This window comes from Sceloporus occidentalis, unplaced genomic scaffold (assembly GCF_023333645.1).
Source record: "Sceloporus occidentalis isolate IW3139 unplaced genomic scaffold, rSceOcc1.0.p SCAF_1, whole genome shotgun sequence".
Lineage (NCBI taxonomy): Eukaryota > Metazoa > Chordata > Lepidosauria > Squamata > Phrynosomatidae > Sceloporus > Sceloporus occidentalis.
In genome coordinates this window covers 305,733,461-305,752,843 of record NW_028316981.1, presented here as the reverse complement: position 1 = coordinate 305,752,843, position 19,383 = coordinate 305,733,461, and the positions used below count along the sequence as shown (strand labels likewise).

The window sequence follows — 19,383 nt, the reverse complement described above, 5'->3', positions numbered from 1 at the left end:
AATGCTTTGTGGAGTTGGAGGCAACAACAATAACAATAATAAGAGAACAAAAAACGGCTTGCAAATTGAAACAGTACAATTAAAAACATACAAAGTGCACAATGAAATAGAATTAATTCTCAAACCAGTATTGATTCTCCAAAATGCACCACCACAGGGGTAGCTGATGGCTTCCATGTTGATGAGGTAGTGAATTTGATCCGGCATGGATAACAACTGTATTGTCCTCCAGAAGGTGTTGAACTGCAGCCCAGCATTCTTCAACATAGGGTTGGCTGGTTTAAACCAGGTTGGTTTAACCATGGTTTAAACCAAATGACTTTTAAAAAAAACACCCTTGGTTTTTTTAATTGATTATTCATATGTATTTTTAAAATCAAGCTATTATTACTATTTTCCAGCCATCTTACTGAAACAACAAGGATTGTTTGAATTTAAACATCTTAACTTGAACCGGGCAGTTGTTCACTGTTAGACTAGAATCCAGAGTCAATTGCTTCCTTTTAATCACTTTATTTTATAATGCAAGAAATGCCATTCAGAAACAAATTATTCCATTAACGTAAGTTCAACGTAAGTGCACTTGCTTTAAAAGTGCACTTTTAAAGGGACATTTGTTATTTAAGTTAATGGCCATAAACATTTTAACTGCATTTTCTGATTTAGTCCTATATTGTATTCTTACAAATTAATTTTTAAAAGCAGGTTTAAACAAACAAACAAACAAACAAAACCACCCTGTTTTGGTGGTGGTATTTTTTAAAAACTGTTTCTTTCCAAGCCTGCCTCAACATTGGCAATGGTGATTTAGGGATGATGGGAGCTGCAGTCCAACAACATCAAGAGAACCACATTTTGACCATTCCTGCACTCTAATTGGAATTTTCCAAGGTGTTGAACCCAATTCCCACAGCTGGTTTCACATCTTGCACAGCTCTGAAGATTCAAGGCAAACCAATCATCCCAGTGTGTCAGGAGTCATCAGCTGCTATCAAAGATCCCGCCCAAACAAACAAACAGGGCATGACAGCTGGACACCAATATCATCTGGTTACTTATCCCCACCATTCAGCAACTGAGCAGCCAGTTAAGCAGCGACCAAGAAGCCTTTCCTCTTTCAAAAGGTAAAGGAAGCAACAAGGTCACCGATCCTGGACTTGATCCTAAACAACAAGGAGGTGGCTATTTGAATCATTGCAGTTGGTACTTTAGTAGGGAGTGACCATGCAGTGCTAGAATTCATAATTGTAGGACAGGCCAAAAAGAAACCTTGGGTTTCAGGAAGACTGATTTTAACAAGCTCAGGGAAATACTGGACAAAATTCCATGACTACAGAGGCTAAAGGGGTAAAAAACATCAAGCAAATTCCCTAGTGTTACTGATTGTCTTAAAAGTATCTGAAACCACTTTCTTTTTTCCATTTTCATAGAATTATAGAATCAAGAGTTGCAAGGGATCACAAGGGCCATCTAGTTCAACCCCCTGCCATGGAGAAACTCACAATTAAAGCCCTCCAGAAAGATATCCATCCAGCCTCTGTTTAAAGACCTCTAGACAAAGAGAAACTCTCATCCTCCCGGGCAGTCAATTCCACTGCCAAACAGATCTTACAGTCAAGGAGTTCTTTGTAATGTTTAGACGGCACATCTTTTCTAATCCATTGGTTTATGTTCTGTTCTCTGGAGCAGCAGAAAACATGCTGGTTCTGTAGTTTTTTGTGGGTTTTTCGGGCTATGTGGCCATGTTCTTCCTGACACTTCGCCAGCATCTGTGGCTGGCATCTTCAGAGAATCTGGCTCTGTCTTCTACATGACCTTCCTTCAGATATTTAAAGGTAGATATCATATCATCTCTTAGTCCTCTTCTTTGAGCTAAACATACCCAATGCCCTAAGTTTTTCTTCGCCAGGCTTGGTTTTCCAGATCTTTGGATCATCTTGGTTGGCCTTCTTTGGACACATTCCAGCTTGTTGATACCCTTCTTGTACTTTGGTTCCCGGAATGAAACAGCTCATTTGAGGTCAGGGAGATTTGCAGCGATAGCACCAAAGAAATATCCATGAACACTGCTCTGCAATAGTCATAAATACTTTGCCACATGTTTTCTGACACTCAGGCACTGGAGCAAAGAGGAGTACCCAGAGTGACATCACCACATGAGTTGAAAGAGTTTGAGAGAGGTCAAGCCACTCCTTGTAGCTGATCTTCACACCCTTCTTTCTTTTGTGTTTTCAAAATATATTTATTGTGCCACTCTTGGTGTCCAAAGAGAGACAGAATGCATTGCAGAAATGGAAGGACATCCTGGGTTAAATTAAGAATGGACAAAAGGGTGTGTAGTTAACCTGAGGATCCAATTGACGTAAGAAGTTCAAGTGACCACCAACTTGGATGGGAATTTGACACATTCATGGAGAATAAAAGTGATCAGTGGCAACTAGTCATGATGGCTATATGCCTCCTTCAGGCTGAATAGGGGATTTAAGTCTTTGTCCTGGAGATTCTGAGAAGGGAGTTAAAACTTTGGGATCTGGAGAGGCTTGGAAAGTTACTTTTAAAAAGTAATAATTTACTGTTATTGTTCCAAACTTAACTAGAGCAGTTACCAACTTTTTTAAAAACTCCTTCCCATCTCATAAAAATTATTAAAATAGTTACTTAGTTTCTTTTAAAAAATCTAACATTGAAGACATTCATCTGTGGTACAAGATACATTCTCTTTCCATCCACCTTATCACACAAAATGTGGTATTGGAGAAAATAGTGCACTTTCAAAACTGATAATGTAAGGTTGGAAAAATGAAAAGGAAACTGGTCACATTAAGGGGCCATTCAGACTACCTTTTACCCCGGATCAGGAACTGAATTATGCACGTGAAGATCATATTCGCCTCAAATCTCTCACAAGCGAATCCTAGGCTTGCATACCCGTTGAGGGGCAAATGCCCCTTATCGCGGGTCATTTGGAAGCGGAGTAAAAGCTGTATCGTTTTTTAAAAAACAGGTTCAGCAAATATGAACTTGTCCCCGATCATGATTGGGGCAAGTTCAGGGGAGGGATTTAGGTCAGAGGGAGGGCAGTCCCTCCCCTTCATCGGGGCCAAGGAGGAGGAGGAGGAAGGAGGAGTCGGGGGAAAGAAGGGATGCCAGGCAATCAGGGTGACTGACGGAGCCAAGGAGCCAGAGGAAGGATGCAAAGGTCAGTCAGGGTGCCTGAGAAAGGGTCAAGTTCAGGGTAGGTCAGAGGGAGGGCACAGAATGGAACAAGCCTCCCTCTCGCACCAGGCAGCTCTCTTTTTATTTTTTATATATTTGACCATCTATGTGCATAGTTCTACAGGTAGATACATATATAGATAGAATGTGTCTGCTTGTGCTACTTTCCCTTTCATTTGCTTGCTCCCAGCAGCACGCACTTTGCAAAAGGCTATTTTTCTAAATTATTTTTTATATGCGAATGCTAGAAATGTTTCTCTCTCAATTTGGCAAATTGATACAGAATGCTTTTGCTACTGTCTGTAAGGAACTGGGCTGGCTGAGGGAAAGCAAAGGAGGCAGAGATGGTATTCCAAGGTGAGGAATTAATTAATTAATTAATTAATTAATTAATTAGGTTATGAGGCTTTGGGGCCACAAGGAGGAAGGATGCAGATGCATTACATTGAATTTTGGGGTTGAAAACGGAGGCAGGGGAGACCCATAATCTGTAGTGAACCAAATACACACAACACACACACACACACACACACACACACCCCTGGAGGTTTTGAAATTTGACAGCATCTGCACATACTGGCGCCTGGTTTTTGTTTTTTTTAAAGGAGGGGGGAAGCACACATCCGGTGGCCCAATCGCTGTAGGAAACGTCACCTCGATGAAAGTGGAAATAAATTTGATTGACAGCAAAGGAGCCTTTTTTTTAAACCAGTTCAGCAAATGAGAACTCTCCGTCAGACCTGCATGGCATTCAGGGTTAAATTACCCAGAGGTAAATATTGGCCCTTGCCTCCGGAGGGATTCGGGGGAAGGGGATCCAGATCTACCCAGTTCCATCCAGCGCATAGGTGAGTCTGAATGGGGCCTAAGTGTCTACCAAGCACTTAAGTGACAGTGTTTCTCAGAACATCATGGTGGAAACAAGAGAAATCTAAAGTGAGGGTACAAGTTTTGCCAGCACAAATTGGATGAAGGAGTAAGAATGGCTTGGAACAGTAGTTTGTGTGTTAGGCTACAACTCCTGATACCGAGGGCTTGAATCCCTGCTCAGCCCTAGAAATCTACCAGGTGACTCTGGACAAGTCACACTCTCTCAGACTCAGAAAGGCAACAGCAGTCCCCTCAGACCAAACTTTTCAGGAAACCTCATGACAGGTTGGCCTTCAGGTCACTGTAAGCCAGAAACTACTTGAAGGAACACAACAACAACAAGCCATTGGATTGTCCTCTTCTGAGCTAAGGAAATACAACTGGCCCTATCTGCAAATCCAATCATCCACAGATTTTTTTAAAAAAAGTCCCAAAAGGAAGCCTTGATTTTGCCATTTTACACAAGGGACACCATTTTACTACCCCAATGTATGTAATGGGACTTGAGCATCCACAGATTTTGCTATCCACAGCTGGTCCTAGAACCAAACCCCAGTGGATGTGATTGCTGTCTATATCTAATAAGATCCACCGAAGGAGTGAAGCAGGCTTCGTGTTCATTTAGCTGCCGCCACTACTACCACCTCTCCTCTGCCTCCTCCTCCTTTTAGTATGGGGAAATTTGTGCACTTTGAATATCTGCTTTTTTTAAAAAAAAACCTTCCCAGGGTCACAAAGTCTTGATCACTTCTGGCTTCTTATAACCACTGTTAGCATTCCATCCACAAGATTTTACTCTCACTCCTGAAGTTCAGCCTCCCTATTAATAACATGGGCTTTTTGTTTTTGTTTTTTGGCAGGCCTCGTTAATTATTTACAATGTCCCTGGAGGATCATCAGTTCGTAAAAGCTGCATCTGCTAACTGGTTTAGTAACACAGCAGATTTGCTACTGATTAAATTAAAAATTATATTTTCTGTTGCCCTTTATGCTGGCCAAGTAAGTTAAACACACTCTTTCTTCACAAGTCCATAATGATGCAGGACAAAACTACTTGTCATTGTAATTGATTCAGTGCTTGTCATTACAAATGTTCTTGAGGATGAAACAATGCAAATATATTAGGTCCTTCCCAACTCCTATGGCATCAAGCATTTGGGGCCGGGGGGAGTATTTTTGAAGAGCTTGTGGAGCATCACTATCAGTAAATATCTGTTTGCTATATACCACTGCCAAAGATTCTGAGTATCATATATCCTCAACTACAAGTCAACCTCATGTATAAGAGAAGGGCAAGTTTTGGGACCAAAATTATGGATTTTGACATGATCTGTGGTTAAGTTTAGGGCAAAACTTAGGGGCACATAACAAAGGATTAAGCAAAGGAAAACAATGCCAAATGACTTACAAAATTCCAGCAGGCAGAACTGTTTGTGGTCATATTAAAGGCTGGAAAGAGCAGTGATGGGTTAGTGCTTCCAGGCCAGATTACACTCTTGCCTTTCACCAGGGGATGGTTCCTTTTTAAATGCGAGTTATAGTACAGTACTTACATTGACCTGTGGATAAATCAACTCAGGTTTTTTAGATCAATGTTTTGATCTAAATTACTAGAACTCATACATGAGTATATACACTATATACACTATGCTTTGCAAATAGTTTATATATATGAAAACTTGGACATGCAGAGCTATAACAGTACATATATGCTATTTTCAAAAGATACTGGACTTCTGCAGTAAGGTATGTGCATTGGTAGGGCAACAGTAAACATCCAGGGGTAGCCACATTAGCCATATAGCAAATCCAGTAACAGTTCAACATGATAATTTTAACCCTACAATACTAGGAGCCTTTCCATATTTCATAAATATAATACTATGATCTCACTTTAATTGCCATGGCTGCATCCCATGGAATTCTGGGGTTTGTGCTTTGGTGAGATACTAGGAGTCTTTTCACACTGTGAAATTATAATATCATGATTCCTATTTAACTGTCATGACTGCTGCATCTTATGGAATCCTGGGGTTTGAGATTTGCTGAGGCACCAGAGCAATCTGACAAACTGCAGACAGATAGCAGGGTGTAGTGGTGTCAGCACAGGACTACAATTCCAGATACCAGGATGCTAATCCCCACTTGACTATGGAAATTCCTGATTGACCTTAGGCAAGTCACACTCCTTCAGCCTCAGGAGAAGGCAAACACTCTCTGAACAAATCTTGCAAAGAAAACCCTGTAATGTGTTTGTCATAGGGTTGCCAGAAGTTGGAAATAACTTGATGGTGGGTAACAACAAAATTGCAAATCCCAGAATTGTGTAAAATGGAATCTTGGTAGTTACATTGGAATCACAGTGCTATAACTACAGTGTGAAAAGGCTCTTAGCAACTGATACACATTCCCTTCTAGAGGTGGGATAGCATGCCATTGAATCCTTTAACCTATATAATTTATTATATTAAGCAAACATGAGTTTATCTACTCAAAATTTTAAAGCTGGGAGAGATTTCAAAGGTTATGTAATCAAGCCTCCCTTCCATTCCTATATTAACCTTCAACGTCAGGGCTGCATCATATACTGGGCTTTCCTCACAGCTTGAAGGAAAGTCCCCTAGTTAACATAGCTATTGGCTATGCTAACTAGATTTTTGAAGCCGCTACCCAAAAAAGGGTAACATTTCCAAACTCCAGTTCTTATTCAGAGTATATGTCTGCATGGCATAATGTGTTAAACATCTCTTCCAGGAATATCTTCCAATATAAAAGAAATCATCTAAAAACTTTGAAGCTGGACTTCAAAATGCTTTTCTAGCATTCCTTCACCCAAAAAAGCACAAGACAGACAAAAAAACAGAGAAGTTGAAGAAAAAGGAGAGAAAATAACGGGAGAGCACACCGTTTCATCTTCAAGTTTCAGGTGTAGTGTTTTATCTCCTTCTTTGTAATCTTTGATTATTTCTGCTGATTTCCAAACTTCCTCTGGATCAGGAATCCATACTCTTGTATACTGCAAAAAAGAAGAAGGAGGTAAATAAAGGCAACTATTAAGAATATCGACATAGGCTCAGTCAGATCAAAGGGTCATCAAGTCTTGAGTGGGGAAAGCTCTGTCTTTCCATGTCCCTACCACTCTTATGGCCAATGGTAACTTTAAAACTGTCTAGAAGGCAAAAGGTCCTTCACTCTGATCTTCAGGAACGTAGCCAAGGGGGGGGGGGGGTTCTTGGGGTCCGGACCCCCCCTTCCATTAGAAAAATGAATGGTGCGTGCGGCTACACCGCCGCACCCAAGCCCCATTATAATGGTGGCACTTAGTCTGGACCCCTTCCTAAAATCCTGGCTACGTCCCTGTGATCTTAGTCCGGTATCTTGCTTCCACCCTTGTTAGCTAACCAAGCTTGAATTCTGCAACTTGCATTCCGCTCAATTCTGCAACCCAAATTCTGCACCTTCCCTATGGGAAGTTGATGTGCATGGCATAAAGCCAGCAAATGTATCCTGTGCTGAGAGAAAGACAGGATATAAATTAATTAATTAAATAAATATTATTTCCACCATCCTATCAGGATTTCACTCAGCACTTGTCATTCAACAGTATATTCCTTACAAAACTGGTCATGTATCTATATATAGGAAGAGTTCTCAAAAAACAAACAAAACAAACAGGCTTCATTTATATACCGCTTCATATCACCTAAGCAGTGTCTAAGTGGTTTACAACTGTAAGCTAATTCTCAAACTCTGGTCCTCCAGATTTTCCAGCCATCTTGGCCAATTATAATGGACTTTAGGAGAAGAGGTCCCAAACATCTGGAAAACCAAAAATTGTGAACCATTGGTCTATACAGGGGCAGGAACTGTGTGATCCTCCAGGGATTGCTGGACTTCACCACTGGCTCTGCTACTTCAGTACAGTTCAACAACATCTGGAGAAATACACAATTCCCACCCTAGGGCAACACTAATTAATAGTGACTCTCCAGTATTTCAGGAAGGCATCATTCCCAGTCTTTCCTAGAGATGGCAGCTATCCTCCTGGGTCTCCTTTGCATGTACTTTGCCATGTAGATATGGCCTCAGGTGGAGAAATAAGGGAATCATTTGTGGTGTAGTAGTTGTAGTATTGATTCCCCACTCGGCCTTGAAACCCACTGGATGATTCTTGTGACTTGCCCAAAATCACCCAGTGGGTTTCATCATGGCCAAGCTGGGATAATTATGTAGAAATTATTACTAATATTAATATTAATAGTGCATTATTTTCCCAGTCAAGGATTCAAGACCCACTTAGAAGGTTTTAAAAGATGCAGTTTAAAAAATTCACATCACACAAAAATTATAAATAGAATTAAACTACTAGCAAAATTAAAAGTAGTTAAAATATGGCAATTAAAAAGAAAACAATTAATGTAAACAGTATAGCACATAATGAATATCAATTTCCCGCTGTGTAATCAGCCCACAAAGGCTTGCCAGAACAAAAAAGGACTTTGCAAGCTCATGGAAGCACATAGCAAGGAGGGTGCTAACCTAACATCTTAGGAAGGGAGTTCTAGAAGCACCATGAACTACTTCTCCAGGAAGAGATCTGCCTCCCAGAAGTCTCCTGGAAGAGATCCGCCTTACTACCTCCTTGGAGGTATTAAAGAAGGCACTTAAGATGGATCTCTTCCGGTGACCTTACCCACCTGACCTTATGTAGGAGATATTGCTCCACTTCTTGACCATAATATAATCTTACTGTTATTGCCACAGATGACGAGTTAGCTTTTGATGGAAAAATTATTGTTACTACATTTTATTGCTGTGTTTTGTATACATTTTATTGGCTGTAATCCCGCTTTGATCCACCCTGGGAGAGGCAGGAAAATATAAATTATTTGTTTATTTTATTATTTACTTCCAAGCCAAACATCAGAGCCCTGTGACACCTTAATGGCTAACACATTTATTACAGCATGAAATTTCATGGACTATATCCTATTTAATGTGATGCATGAAGGGTTCTACAGCTTTTCAAATACATTCAGTATGTACATAAAGCAGTAAATTAAATGCAGAAAGTACAGTCATAACTATTATCGCATTGCTATCCCAACCCAAACCTCTTTGGGTTCAAACTTCACAGAAACGGAGATATCGGGACATACTGAATCCATACAAAGAACTGTATGCCAGAGGGGAGGTGTGTTCAAAAGAACAAGGGTTTACTCAGCAACATTCTTACAGAGCAGTGAGAAAACTAGAAATATACTTCCAAACCAACCACATTCATACTTTACTAATCGGATTTTACTCAATTAGAATTACATCTGTGCTCTTTGCAGCATTGTCAGGAAGATATATGGCCTTGCAGGCTCTTATTTCTGATCAGACAGACAGAAAAAATAAGATTTTTACAAACCAAAGCACAACCTATTACAGGGTTATCTCTCATCCAAAAGGCTCTTGTTAGAAAGTGTCTTATGTATAACTTATGATAAATTAACCAGAGGTTTTGCATGTTCACCCTTACGCAGAATTCCTTGCATTTTCAAAATGAAGAATCAACATTTTTTGCTTTCTTGCCCTCACCAAGACAGGGGCTCTTTTAAAGCACAGTTTCACTGGTTAAATTGTTTAATATGCTTTCAGTCTAGAATCACACAATCATAGTGTTGGAAGGGACCACAGAGACCACCTTGTGCAACCCCTTGCCATGCAGGAATACACAACTAAAGTGCTCCTGAAAGGTCATCATCCAACCACTCTTTAAAGACCTTTAAAAAAGTAAAGCCCACCCCACAAGGCAGTCTATTCCCCTGTCAAACCATTCTTACAGTAATGAAATTCTTCTTAATGTTTATGCAGAATTTCTTTTCTATTTAAAGTATTGCTATTATTTTAAATTGGTTAAATTGACCTTTTGTGTATACCTCTATGAGATCTCATGATGTAGAGCAAGATATAAATATTTTAATATTTATAAGGTGCCATAGTGGCACAGTGGTTAAATACTGGTATTGCAGCCACAACTTTGTGAGTTAAATCCCAGGGCTCCAAGGTTGACTCAGCCTTCCATCCTTTCGGAGGTCAGTAAAATGGACACCCGGCTTGTTGAGGGCAATTGGCTTACAGATTGTAAACTGCTTAGAGAATGCTGAGTTCTTTATGAAGTGGTATAGAAATGTAAACGCTATTGCTATAAATAAACAGAACAACCTTAGTCTGGATCCAATGGCATCACTAGGGCAGTGCGGACCACACTGGGTGACACTCCAGAAGAGGGTGCCCACCCAGCTCTCTGCCCGGTGCTGTTTTGCTCACAAGTAACATGGTGCCGGGCAGGGAGGAAGAGCACGCACCATTTTGGCACTGCCCCCTGGAGCCCCCCCTCAAAGCCCTTTCCCCCACATCGGGTTACACCCCGGGCTGGGACACCACTGTCTGGATCTAAACTAGTGACCAAAACCAAGAGTGTGAAGTGGGTTTCATCCTGTGGAGGACAGTCACACTTTTCCAGATGTTAGAATCATAGAATTGTAGAGTTGGAAGAGACCACAAGGGCCATCCAGTCCAACCCCCTGCCATGCAGGAAATCCAAATCAAAGTATCCCCAACAGACGGCCATCCAGCCTCTGTTTAAAGACCTCCAAGAAGGGAGATTCCACTACACTCCAAGGGAGTTTGTTCCACTGTCGAACAGCCCTTAAAGTCAGGAAGTTCTTCCTAATGTTGAGGTGGAATCTCTTTTCCTGACATGTTGATGTCATATCAAAGGAGAGTTGTACAAATCAAAGAAGGGTGTCATACCCAGCCCACTCCCTTCAGTCCAGTTAAAACTCTTCTTCTGTGCACTAACAGCAAAACTTCATTTCTGTATGTCAAAAACTGTGTAAACTCCCCACACAGATCAGTGAACCAATCAACTTTAGGTTAAACAGCAAAGCTTTATTTCAGAAGCTGCAGTGATGTTACTAGGAAAAACATCTTGCACAGAAATGAGTACCGCCCCACACATGAAACATTAAAATGTCTACTACCTAAAGTGTCTACTATCACTTCCCATAATTTTGGCAAGCTAAGCTGATTTCCCCATTGCCATAACATTAAAGCCTCTTTCGATTTTGCCAGTTCTTTCCCCCTTTGCTTGCTGCTAGCTGAAAGATAAAAGCTCACAGTAGAAAAATTCCTCCCACGCACAGCTGGCATTCCAACCTTCTGGTCCTCTGCAGGGATAGCCGGCCTTAGCTTTCTCACCACACAGTTAAGAACAATAAAGCCAATCATCTTCAAAGCACATAAGCAAAGAGTATACTACTTAACATATAAAGAAAAATACATAACTTGGCTTTATATGTGTACCAGGCATCTTAATATACTATTAACAGCAAAAGCATAACCTCTCTAGATTTGGCAATAAAAGTCAGTGAGGTTACAGCCAATAAGCTTGCCTGATCATAGACACAGATATCAGACAACACATTAATGCTAGTAGTCATCCTATTCATTTAAACAAACCAACCCATGACACCCATTAAAACATGGCAAGGTTGACCAATCCTAACATAGTAACCAAAAGGAATTAACAACTTGACTTCTGCAGACCAAATTACCATAATCCTCAGCATATAGAAAATAGTGCACCCTCTCAGCATTTCATGGTCTTCTACCCATTTGCTTATTCTCCAGAAGTTTCCAAAAAATTCTACAAAATTTTGCTCATTTTCCAAAATGCCCACTCATGCTTTCTTCCTTCCTTGACTCAGGCCTTGGTGATCCTTCTCTTCCCTGATCAACCATGAGACTTGGTGGAAGCTAGTACCAGAGCTCTCCTCCACACACCTGCTATTTATCCATTCAGGTATTTCTTTTCACCTATACAGACACCACATATCCCATCATACACTACGACCTAATTCCTCATACTTTATATATGTGCCACTATAGTAGTGCTTAAGTATACTACAGTGCGCCTTTGGTATCCACTGGGGTTTGGTTCTAAGACCACCCCACCATGGATAACAAAATCTGTGGATGCTCAAGTCCCACTGACATAGTAAAATGGCCTCCCTTCTAAAATAGCAAAATCAAGGTGGGGTGTGTGTGTGTGTGTGTTCAAGCCATAGATGGTTGAATCTGTGGATAAAGAATCTGTGGATACAGCAGGCCAACTGTATACGCAAAGACAACAACTCAATGACAAACAGAGGGAAAAACAAACAGCAATATATTTTGAGACAGGATCTGTCAAGGATTCAGACAAAGGGAATGAACACACAGATACCATTGCTGAGTATTCATCTCGTTGGATCGCTTGGAAACATTAACCACAACAATATCAAATTTAATGGGAAAGTGCCATGAAATTCCAACACAGTCATATTTCACTTCAAAAGTGGTAACTTATGTAAAATCAGGGAACTGGCAAAAAAGAAAAAGAAAAAAAGAAATTGGAGGGGGATGATGTTTAATGGAGGTTTTGCTAAAATAAATAAATAAATAATATAAAGCATGCCAAAGTTCAGAAAGGAAAATACAAAGTCTAAGAGGTTTAGCATGATTAACAAGCCGAGTGAAGAAAGCTATTAGAGATAAAAAGGCATCTTTCAGAAACTGAAAGTCTTGTCAAATGAGGTAAACTTTAAAAAAAACAGACACTAATTTGCACAAAGGAAATACAAGCAGAAAATTATGGATGCAAAAAAAAGGGGGGGGTGATGAGCATAACAAATAACATCAACACTGACAATAAAGAATTCTTTAAATACATTAGAAGCAGGAACAAAGATTAAAGGGATCCTGAAAGATATTAAAGAGAAATTGAATAAATTCTTTTCATCAGTGTTTGGTGCTGATGATGTAGGGAAAACATCCATGCTCTGAACTAAAGTATCCAGGAGGGAAGGAGCTGGGGCAAATAGGAGTGCCAAAGGAGAAACTCTAAGACCTCATTAACTTATTAACAAAGAAAATAATAGGTTTAGAAGATACTCCCTCCAGAGTTCTTCAAGACCTGAAAAGTAAAATTTCTGATCTTCTAAGTAAAATATATATGACCCCAAGATCACCTTCTGTACCAGAAGACTGAAGAGTGGCCAATATCACCACAATTTTGGAGTAAGGATCTAAAGGAGACAGGATTTTATCACACTGGGGGTAATTTCGGCATTAAAGAGAGATTAAAGCACATTTAAAGCATCCCGCAAATAAAGCAAAAATGGCGAGTAATTGAGTGAATGATGATCACACGCAATTGCACAAATAAAGTGATAGCAGAAATGCATTGTTGCTAGAATACAAAAAGTAAAAAGATGCGTGTTAATGTTTTTTTTTGTGACCACTTTAATGGCTGGTCTTGTGCAACATTGTGTGAAATCATTTCATGTAATTATGCTATTTTTCTGGGATATTCACAGGATAAACTCCTGGTCTCCTTCATGTGATAAACACCACGGAGTCCTCCACACTGCAGAAATAATCCAGTATGACACCACTTTAAGTGCCAAGCAAACTACCATTCCCAGGATTCCATAACACTGAACCATGCAAGTTAAAGCAGTGTCAGACCAGACTATTTCTGCAGTGTGGATGCAGCCATACTTTCCTTTATTTCACAGATGACAACTGGGACATGTGTTACTAATGAAGAACAGATAAGCCAGAGTGGCTGTATCAGTTTGTTCTTTTCTGAACCTAGTGCAAAGGACAAGATTCTGCCTCCTCCTCTCCTCTTCCCTGAGTTACTTGTGGACAAACTACTTTTCTATGTTGAACTCAGTTTGCAGCAACTGAAGTAAGCTGAAGACAAAGGGGGAAAGAAGTAGGAAGAAAGAGAAACTGGGACATTTCAAAATCAGCTGATAAAAATAGAAGATTGGGCCTGCTTCAGGGAACTGGAGTATTTGGAGGTATGGGGAGATCCAGGAATCTATAAGACGATTTCTATGGGGTTCTGGAGCCTGCAAAGTTCAGTGCCACATTTGTTAAGTATGCTACTGAGCAACCCCAGAGATTTCCACGGTGTCATTCCCCCCCACCAAAACGCTAAACACCACACTGGGTTCTGAATGCAGAGGCAGCTGCTTTGAACATTAAACTAGGCACTAACCCACTTGAACAACAAAACAGGGGTAACATGCAATGGTAACTGAAATGTCATCAAGCCTTAATGAAATAGCAATGGTGGATTTTTTTAAAAATTGCAACTCAATGGCAATGGATTCTTTACAAGTATGATGTGTAATTATTTTTACGGTTGCACAATAGCTAGAGCAGCAGGAACCTGTTAATGAAGCTATCCAAATGTATTGCCAGAGCAGCAGTTTTCCCATTGTAAAGGCAGAGGGGAGGGGAAAGGGGGAAAAAAGGAGTGGAGGAAGGATGTGCATGCAACTCCACAGTGCTACTACACCTCATTCTGTACCTCTCAGCACCTCCAAGCTCTGCAGATGCTGTCAGGGTTCCTACTTTTAATTGCCATCGAAAATTTGCCTCTAAGCATGTTGACATTTATTGTTCACAGTGGGTCCATTTAATCACAGTGCTAGGCTGTTTTCCTTCTGTGAGTCCTGAGCCAAAATTGGAGGCTGGCCAGCCATTCCCCCCATCCAAAAAAACCACCACCCTGATTCAATTACAAAACAACAGAAAAACACACATACACAACTTTCTAGTCCCCGGTGCTCAAAAGGAGAGTTCTGCAATACGTGGGCAATGTGGTGAATCCACAGAAGTTTCAATGTTCTCCAGGATTAGTCCCTGAACATTAGAAATACTTAGAAAATCTCTGTTAAGGAGGGTTTTAGAAATCTTCCCAGACAACTCAAGGAACCTTGGGTCGGGGTATGGTCAGTAGCAGTACCCTTATCTGTATTTGAACTTCCTTCCTAGAGAGGCTGGACTAGTGCTCTCCCTGCTAACCTTTTGTAGGCAGGGGAACACCATTTTGCTTCAGCAGGACTTCAATAGCTGACAACCCAGGCCCTTTCAAGAATACTTTTAGTTTAATTTTTCTATGATACTCATTTGAAATCTAAAGATATAGCCATGTTAGTTTGTAGAATCAGTACATAGAGAGATGATAATAATAACAACAACTTTATTTGTAACCCGCCTACTCCAATTAGGACTGAGGTGGTCTTGTAGCACCTTTGAGACTAACTGAAAGAAAGAAATTGGCAGCATGAGCTTTCATAGACTTCAGTCTACTTACTCAGATGCATTTGAAATCTGTTACTTTTTAAAGCTGCCTTGAGTCTCAGGCTGCATCTACACTATAGAATTAATGTAGCTTGACACCGTTTTAACTGCCATGGCTCCATGCTATGGAAATCTAGGATTTGTCATTTCATGAGATATTTAGCCTTCTCTGTCAGAGAGCTCTGGTGCCACAGCAAACCACAAATCCCAGGATTCCATCGGATGTAGCCATGAATGACAGTTAAAGTGGTCTCTAATTGCATTAATTCTGTAGTCTGGCAGCAGCTCCAGACTAGAAAAAAGGTGGAACACATGAGAGGATCTTTCCTGTCCTTCATGCCATCTATCAGGTCAGAACACACAGGGAAGCCATTGAAATCCATAAACACCTGGACAACTTCAACAGGAAAGAAGAAATCCTTAAAGTAAACAAAGTTTGGCTACCAGTCCTGAAAAACACAAAAAAAAAGACTCAGCAAATACAAATGAAAACCACCCAGGGTGAGGGGGATTCCCAGCAGACAATGGATCATTAATTAAATAGACACCCTGAGACTTTGCCATTCAACAAGAGACCAATACACAGATTAACATGCAAATCGCTACCTCTCAACCAACAGTATATACACCCCACTCTCTTCCATGCCAGCATTCTCTGAAGATGCCAGCCACAACTGCTGGCGAAGCGTCAGGAATAAACTCTTCTAGAACACGGTTTCATCGCCCAAAAAACCTACAAAAAACTATGAATGCCAGCCTTGAAAGCCTTCAACTTCACATTAAGGTTTTGTTTTAAAGAAGGTAAGCAGCCTAGCCTGACCTCCTGCAATTATTTATTTCCACTTCCCCCCAATGACACATCCCATTTCCTCGTGCCTCAGCCTTGAATAGGGAATTAGTCTAGATTAAGAGCAAATGCTTTAGATTTGTATGCCAGATGTTCAGAGCCACATCACTGTATTTTGTCATGCCCCACCCCCCATGCTTCAAGGAATTATTCTTAAAGTGTATCATCCATCAGTTGTGAGAGGGGAGAATAAATTGTGACAAAGGGAAGTAAGAAACAATTTTGGTTGGACAGAAATACTGTACTACAATCTCATTGTTAGTAGATGCAATCCATCAGAAACTTCCTCCTCTCACCAGGTATTCATTCACACTATACAATTATAGTGCTACCATTCTATTTAAACAGCCACTGCAATACGGTATCTTGGGGTTTGTAGTCTAGTGAGGCACTAGAGTCTTCTAGTTTACTGTTGTGTGCCTTCAAGTCAATTCTGTCTTCTGGCAACTCTAAACCTGTATTGCCAGAATGTTGTAGTGGTCTAAGCACTGAACTACAGTTTTGGAGACCAAAGTTTGAATCTCTGGTCATCCAGTGGGTGGCTTTGGACAAGTCATACTCTCTCAGCCTCAGAAGAAGGCAATGGCAAACCCTGTGAGAGGTTCGCCTTGTTGTTCTGGCGTGCCTCCAAGTTGTTTCCAACTTATAGCAACCCTAAGGCGAAGCTGATTTCTTCAGAGGTTTGCCATTGCCTTCCTCAGAGGCTAAGACTTACCCAAGATCACCCAGTACGTTTCCAAGGTTAAAGAGGGATCTGAACCCTGGTCTCCCAGAGACCGAATCCAACACTACAATCACAATAGCACACTGGTTCTTCTTTGGAGGAGAATTCTTAATACCCCTCTCTAAATTGGTAATTCCATGAACTATGGAAGTTCAAGTGGAATCATAGTGCTATAATTGTGTGGTGTGAAAGGGCTCCAGTTGCCAACCAAGTGTCACAAGCTGCAGAAGTAAGGTTGTTGCCTGTAGGAAGTTACTCAGTTTAGTCATGAAGGAAAAATAAAGTTACATTTCAAAATTAATGCTATGAGTGAGGATGATGTAACTTTACTGAGAATGCTTTACCAAATTTAATAACTTAAAAGAAAACTATGATAAATTGCTCTTTAGATGGTATATGACTCCAACTAGACTTGCCCAAATAGGCAAACATGGTAATACAAATTGTTGGAAGTGCAATCAGAAAAGTGGTTCTTTGTATCATCTTTGGTGGCAGTGCAGTAAAGTAAAACACACAAAAAAAATTGGAAACAGATACATAAAACACACTAAAAAATTTTTCCATTGAAACCTGAATTATTTTTGTTGAATATAAGTGATGTAATACCTGATAATTTGGTCCACGATGAAGTGAGTGTTTTGCTATACATGATTACAACTGCCCGATTGTTATATGCGAAGTATTGGAGATCCAAAACTGTCCCAACATCAAATGAGTGGAGTGTTTAGCTATATTAGATATGATTTCAATGTCTAAAAATGATAGAATTTCACAGCAATATGATGATAATAATAATAATAATAATAATAATAAATAGTTTATTTATATCCTGCTTTTCCAATTTTGATCAAAGCGGCGTACAAGTTTAACTAAAAAATACATCAAAAAATGGGAAAAGGTATTTGAATTATGGAAAGATAAGAGTAATAGACAATGTGGTAATAATGGAGACTGAAAGAATTTTTTTTTTTGTTTGTCTTTGCTTTATTAGTCTTGTTATGCAAATACAATAAGTACCGGTAGTTGTTTTAATAAAGTTTAAAAAAAAAAAGAATGCTATGTTTCATTGTCTCTTTTAGAAATTACTAATAAAGGGTTTGTTACGAGGCATTTTGAGATAAGGTTTTATGCCATTTTCAGATAAGCCGAAGAGTTCTTTTTTTAAAAAAGTACATTACACAAAATGATGAAAATGTAATGTGAAACACATCAATCACTACAATGAGCTCCTTTTTTGAACACTATAAGGTGTAATAATGAATTACTTTTCAAACACTATAATGGGTAACAGGAATAAATTATTCTCAAATACTGTGTGTATGTGTGTGTAAAAAAATCCAAATTCTGTGTTAGTGGAATTGGACAGCAGGGAATTCTTGGAGAGGGAAGCTAAAATATGTTTGCCTGTTAATACTCATTTTCCCCTTATTCTTTTCAAAATAGCTCCACATATGAGAGTTTGTAACTAATGGGTATGTATGGGTGCACATATTATTTTGCCTTCACCATGAAGCCCCCTTCCTAATGTTTTAGCAAATGTTATATGTTTTACGCTCTTTGATAAATGGCAATTTCATAAAAGAGCACAAGATGTGTCATATACTACTAACATGAAAACTGCAGAACAAATGGCGTGCTGAAATCAATGCACAGGGAAAGCAGCTCTGGGTGAGAGTGACAAATCAAAAGTAAGAGAGGAATTTCAAAAAGGCTTATAAAGTTCATCACACTTGCCATAAAGGTGAGAGTCTTCATCTGACCCAACTTCACATAAACAGATGAAGACCCCTGGAAAACTATAGTACCTTTGCAACACCTCTGCATATACCAATCAAAGAAATAGAAGGGAAAGGGCAATTAAAACCAAGGGAAGCTGAGCCCTGCAACTTTGGTTAATAACTGGGCAAACTAAACTCATTCATATATTCATATATTAAATGAATCCCATTGTGGGAGAAAGGTGTGATATAAATCCTTGAAAAATATTTTGATTTATATCATGCTGTTCTCCATATTCTTACTTTCTGTAATGCATTCACAGCTTCATAAAACAGTCTTTACTATGTGCTTTAATACAGGTTGAGTCTCCCTCCTCTGAAATTGGGACCAGAAGTGTTTTTGGATTGGGGATTTTTTAAAAAAAAATTTTTTTTAGATTTGGTAATACCTGTATTTCCATATACGTACATAAAGAGGTATCTTGGAGATGGGACTCAAGTTTAAACACAAATTTCCTTTATGTTTTGTATACAATTTATACACATAGCATTTGTGTTTTTTACAATTTTTTTTTACAATATTTTAAATAATTTTGTGCATGAAACCAAGTCTGTGTGCACTGAACCATCAGAAAGCAAAGGTGTCACTATCTCAGCCACTCATCAAAAATGTTTTGGTTTTGGAGTATTTCCAATTTCAGAATTTTGCATAAGGTAGATTCAACCTGTGCTATAACAGTTCTGCCTTCCCAAAATGGACATTTGTCCCAGAACTTCAAAAAGCTACTTTTTTGAACCACAAACCTCCAGCTTCCATG

The 19,383-nt window shown here is 39.6% G+C and overlaps 1 protein-coding gene across 2 annotated transcripts in view; it reads right to left on the bottom strand.

The window, feature by feature from the left end:
- MYO5B (myosin VB) overlaps positions 1-19,383 on the bottom strand; it is a 374,368-nt gene that overhangs the window by 254,347 nt on the left and 100,638 nt on the right. For both annotated transcript variants that reach the window (XM_089497439.1, XM_089497447.1), the window contains exon 2: positions 6,992-7,102. In XM_089497439.1, the coding sequence (XP_089353565.1) occupies positions 6,992-7,102 (111 nt within the window). The remainder of the gene's footprint in view (positions 1-6,991; positions 7,103-19,383) is intronic.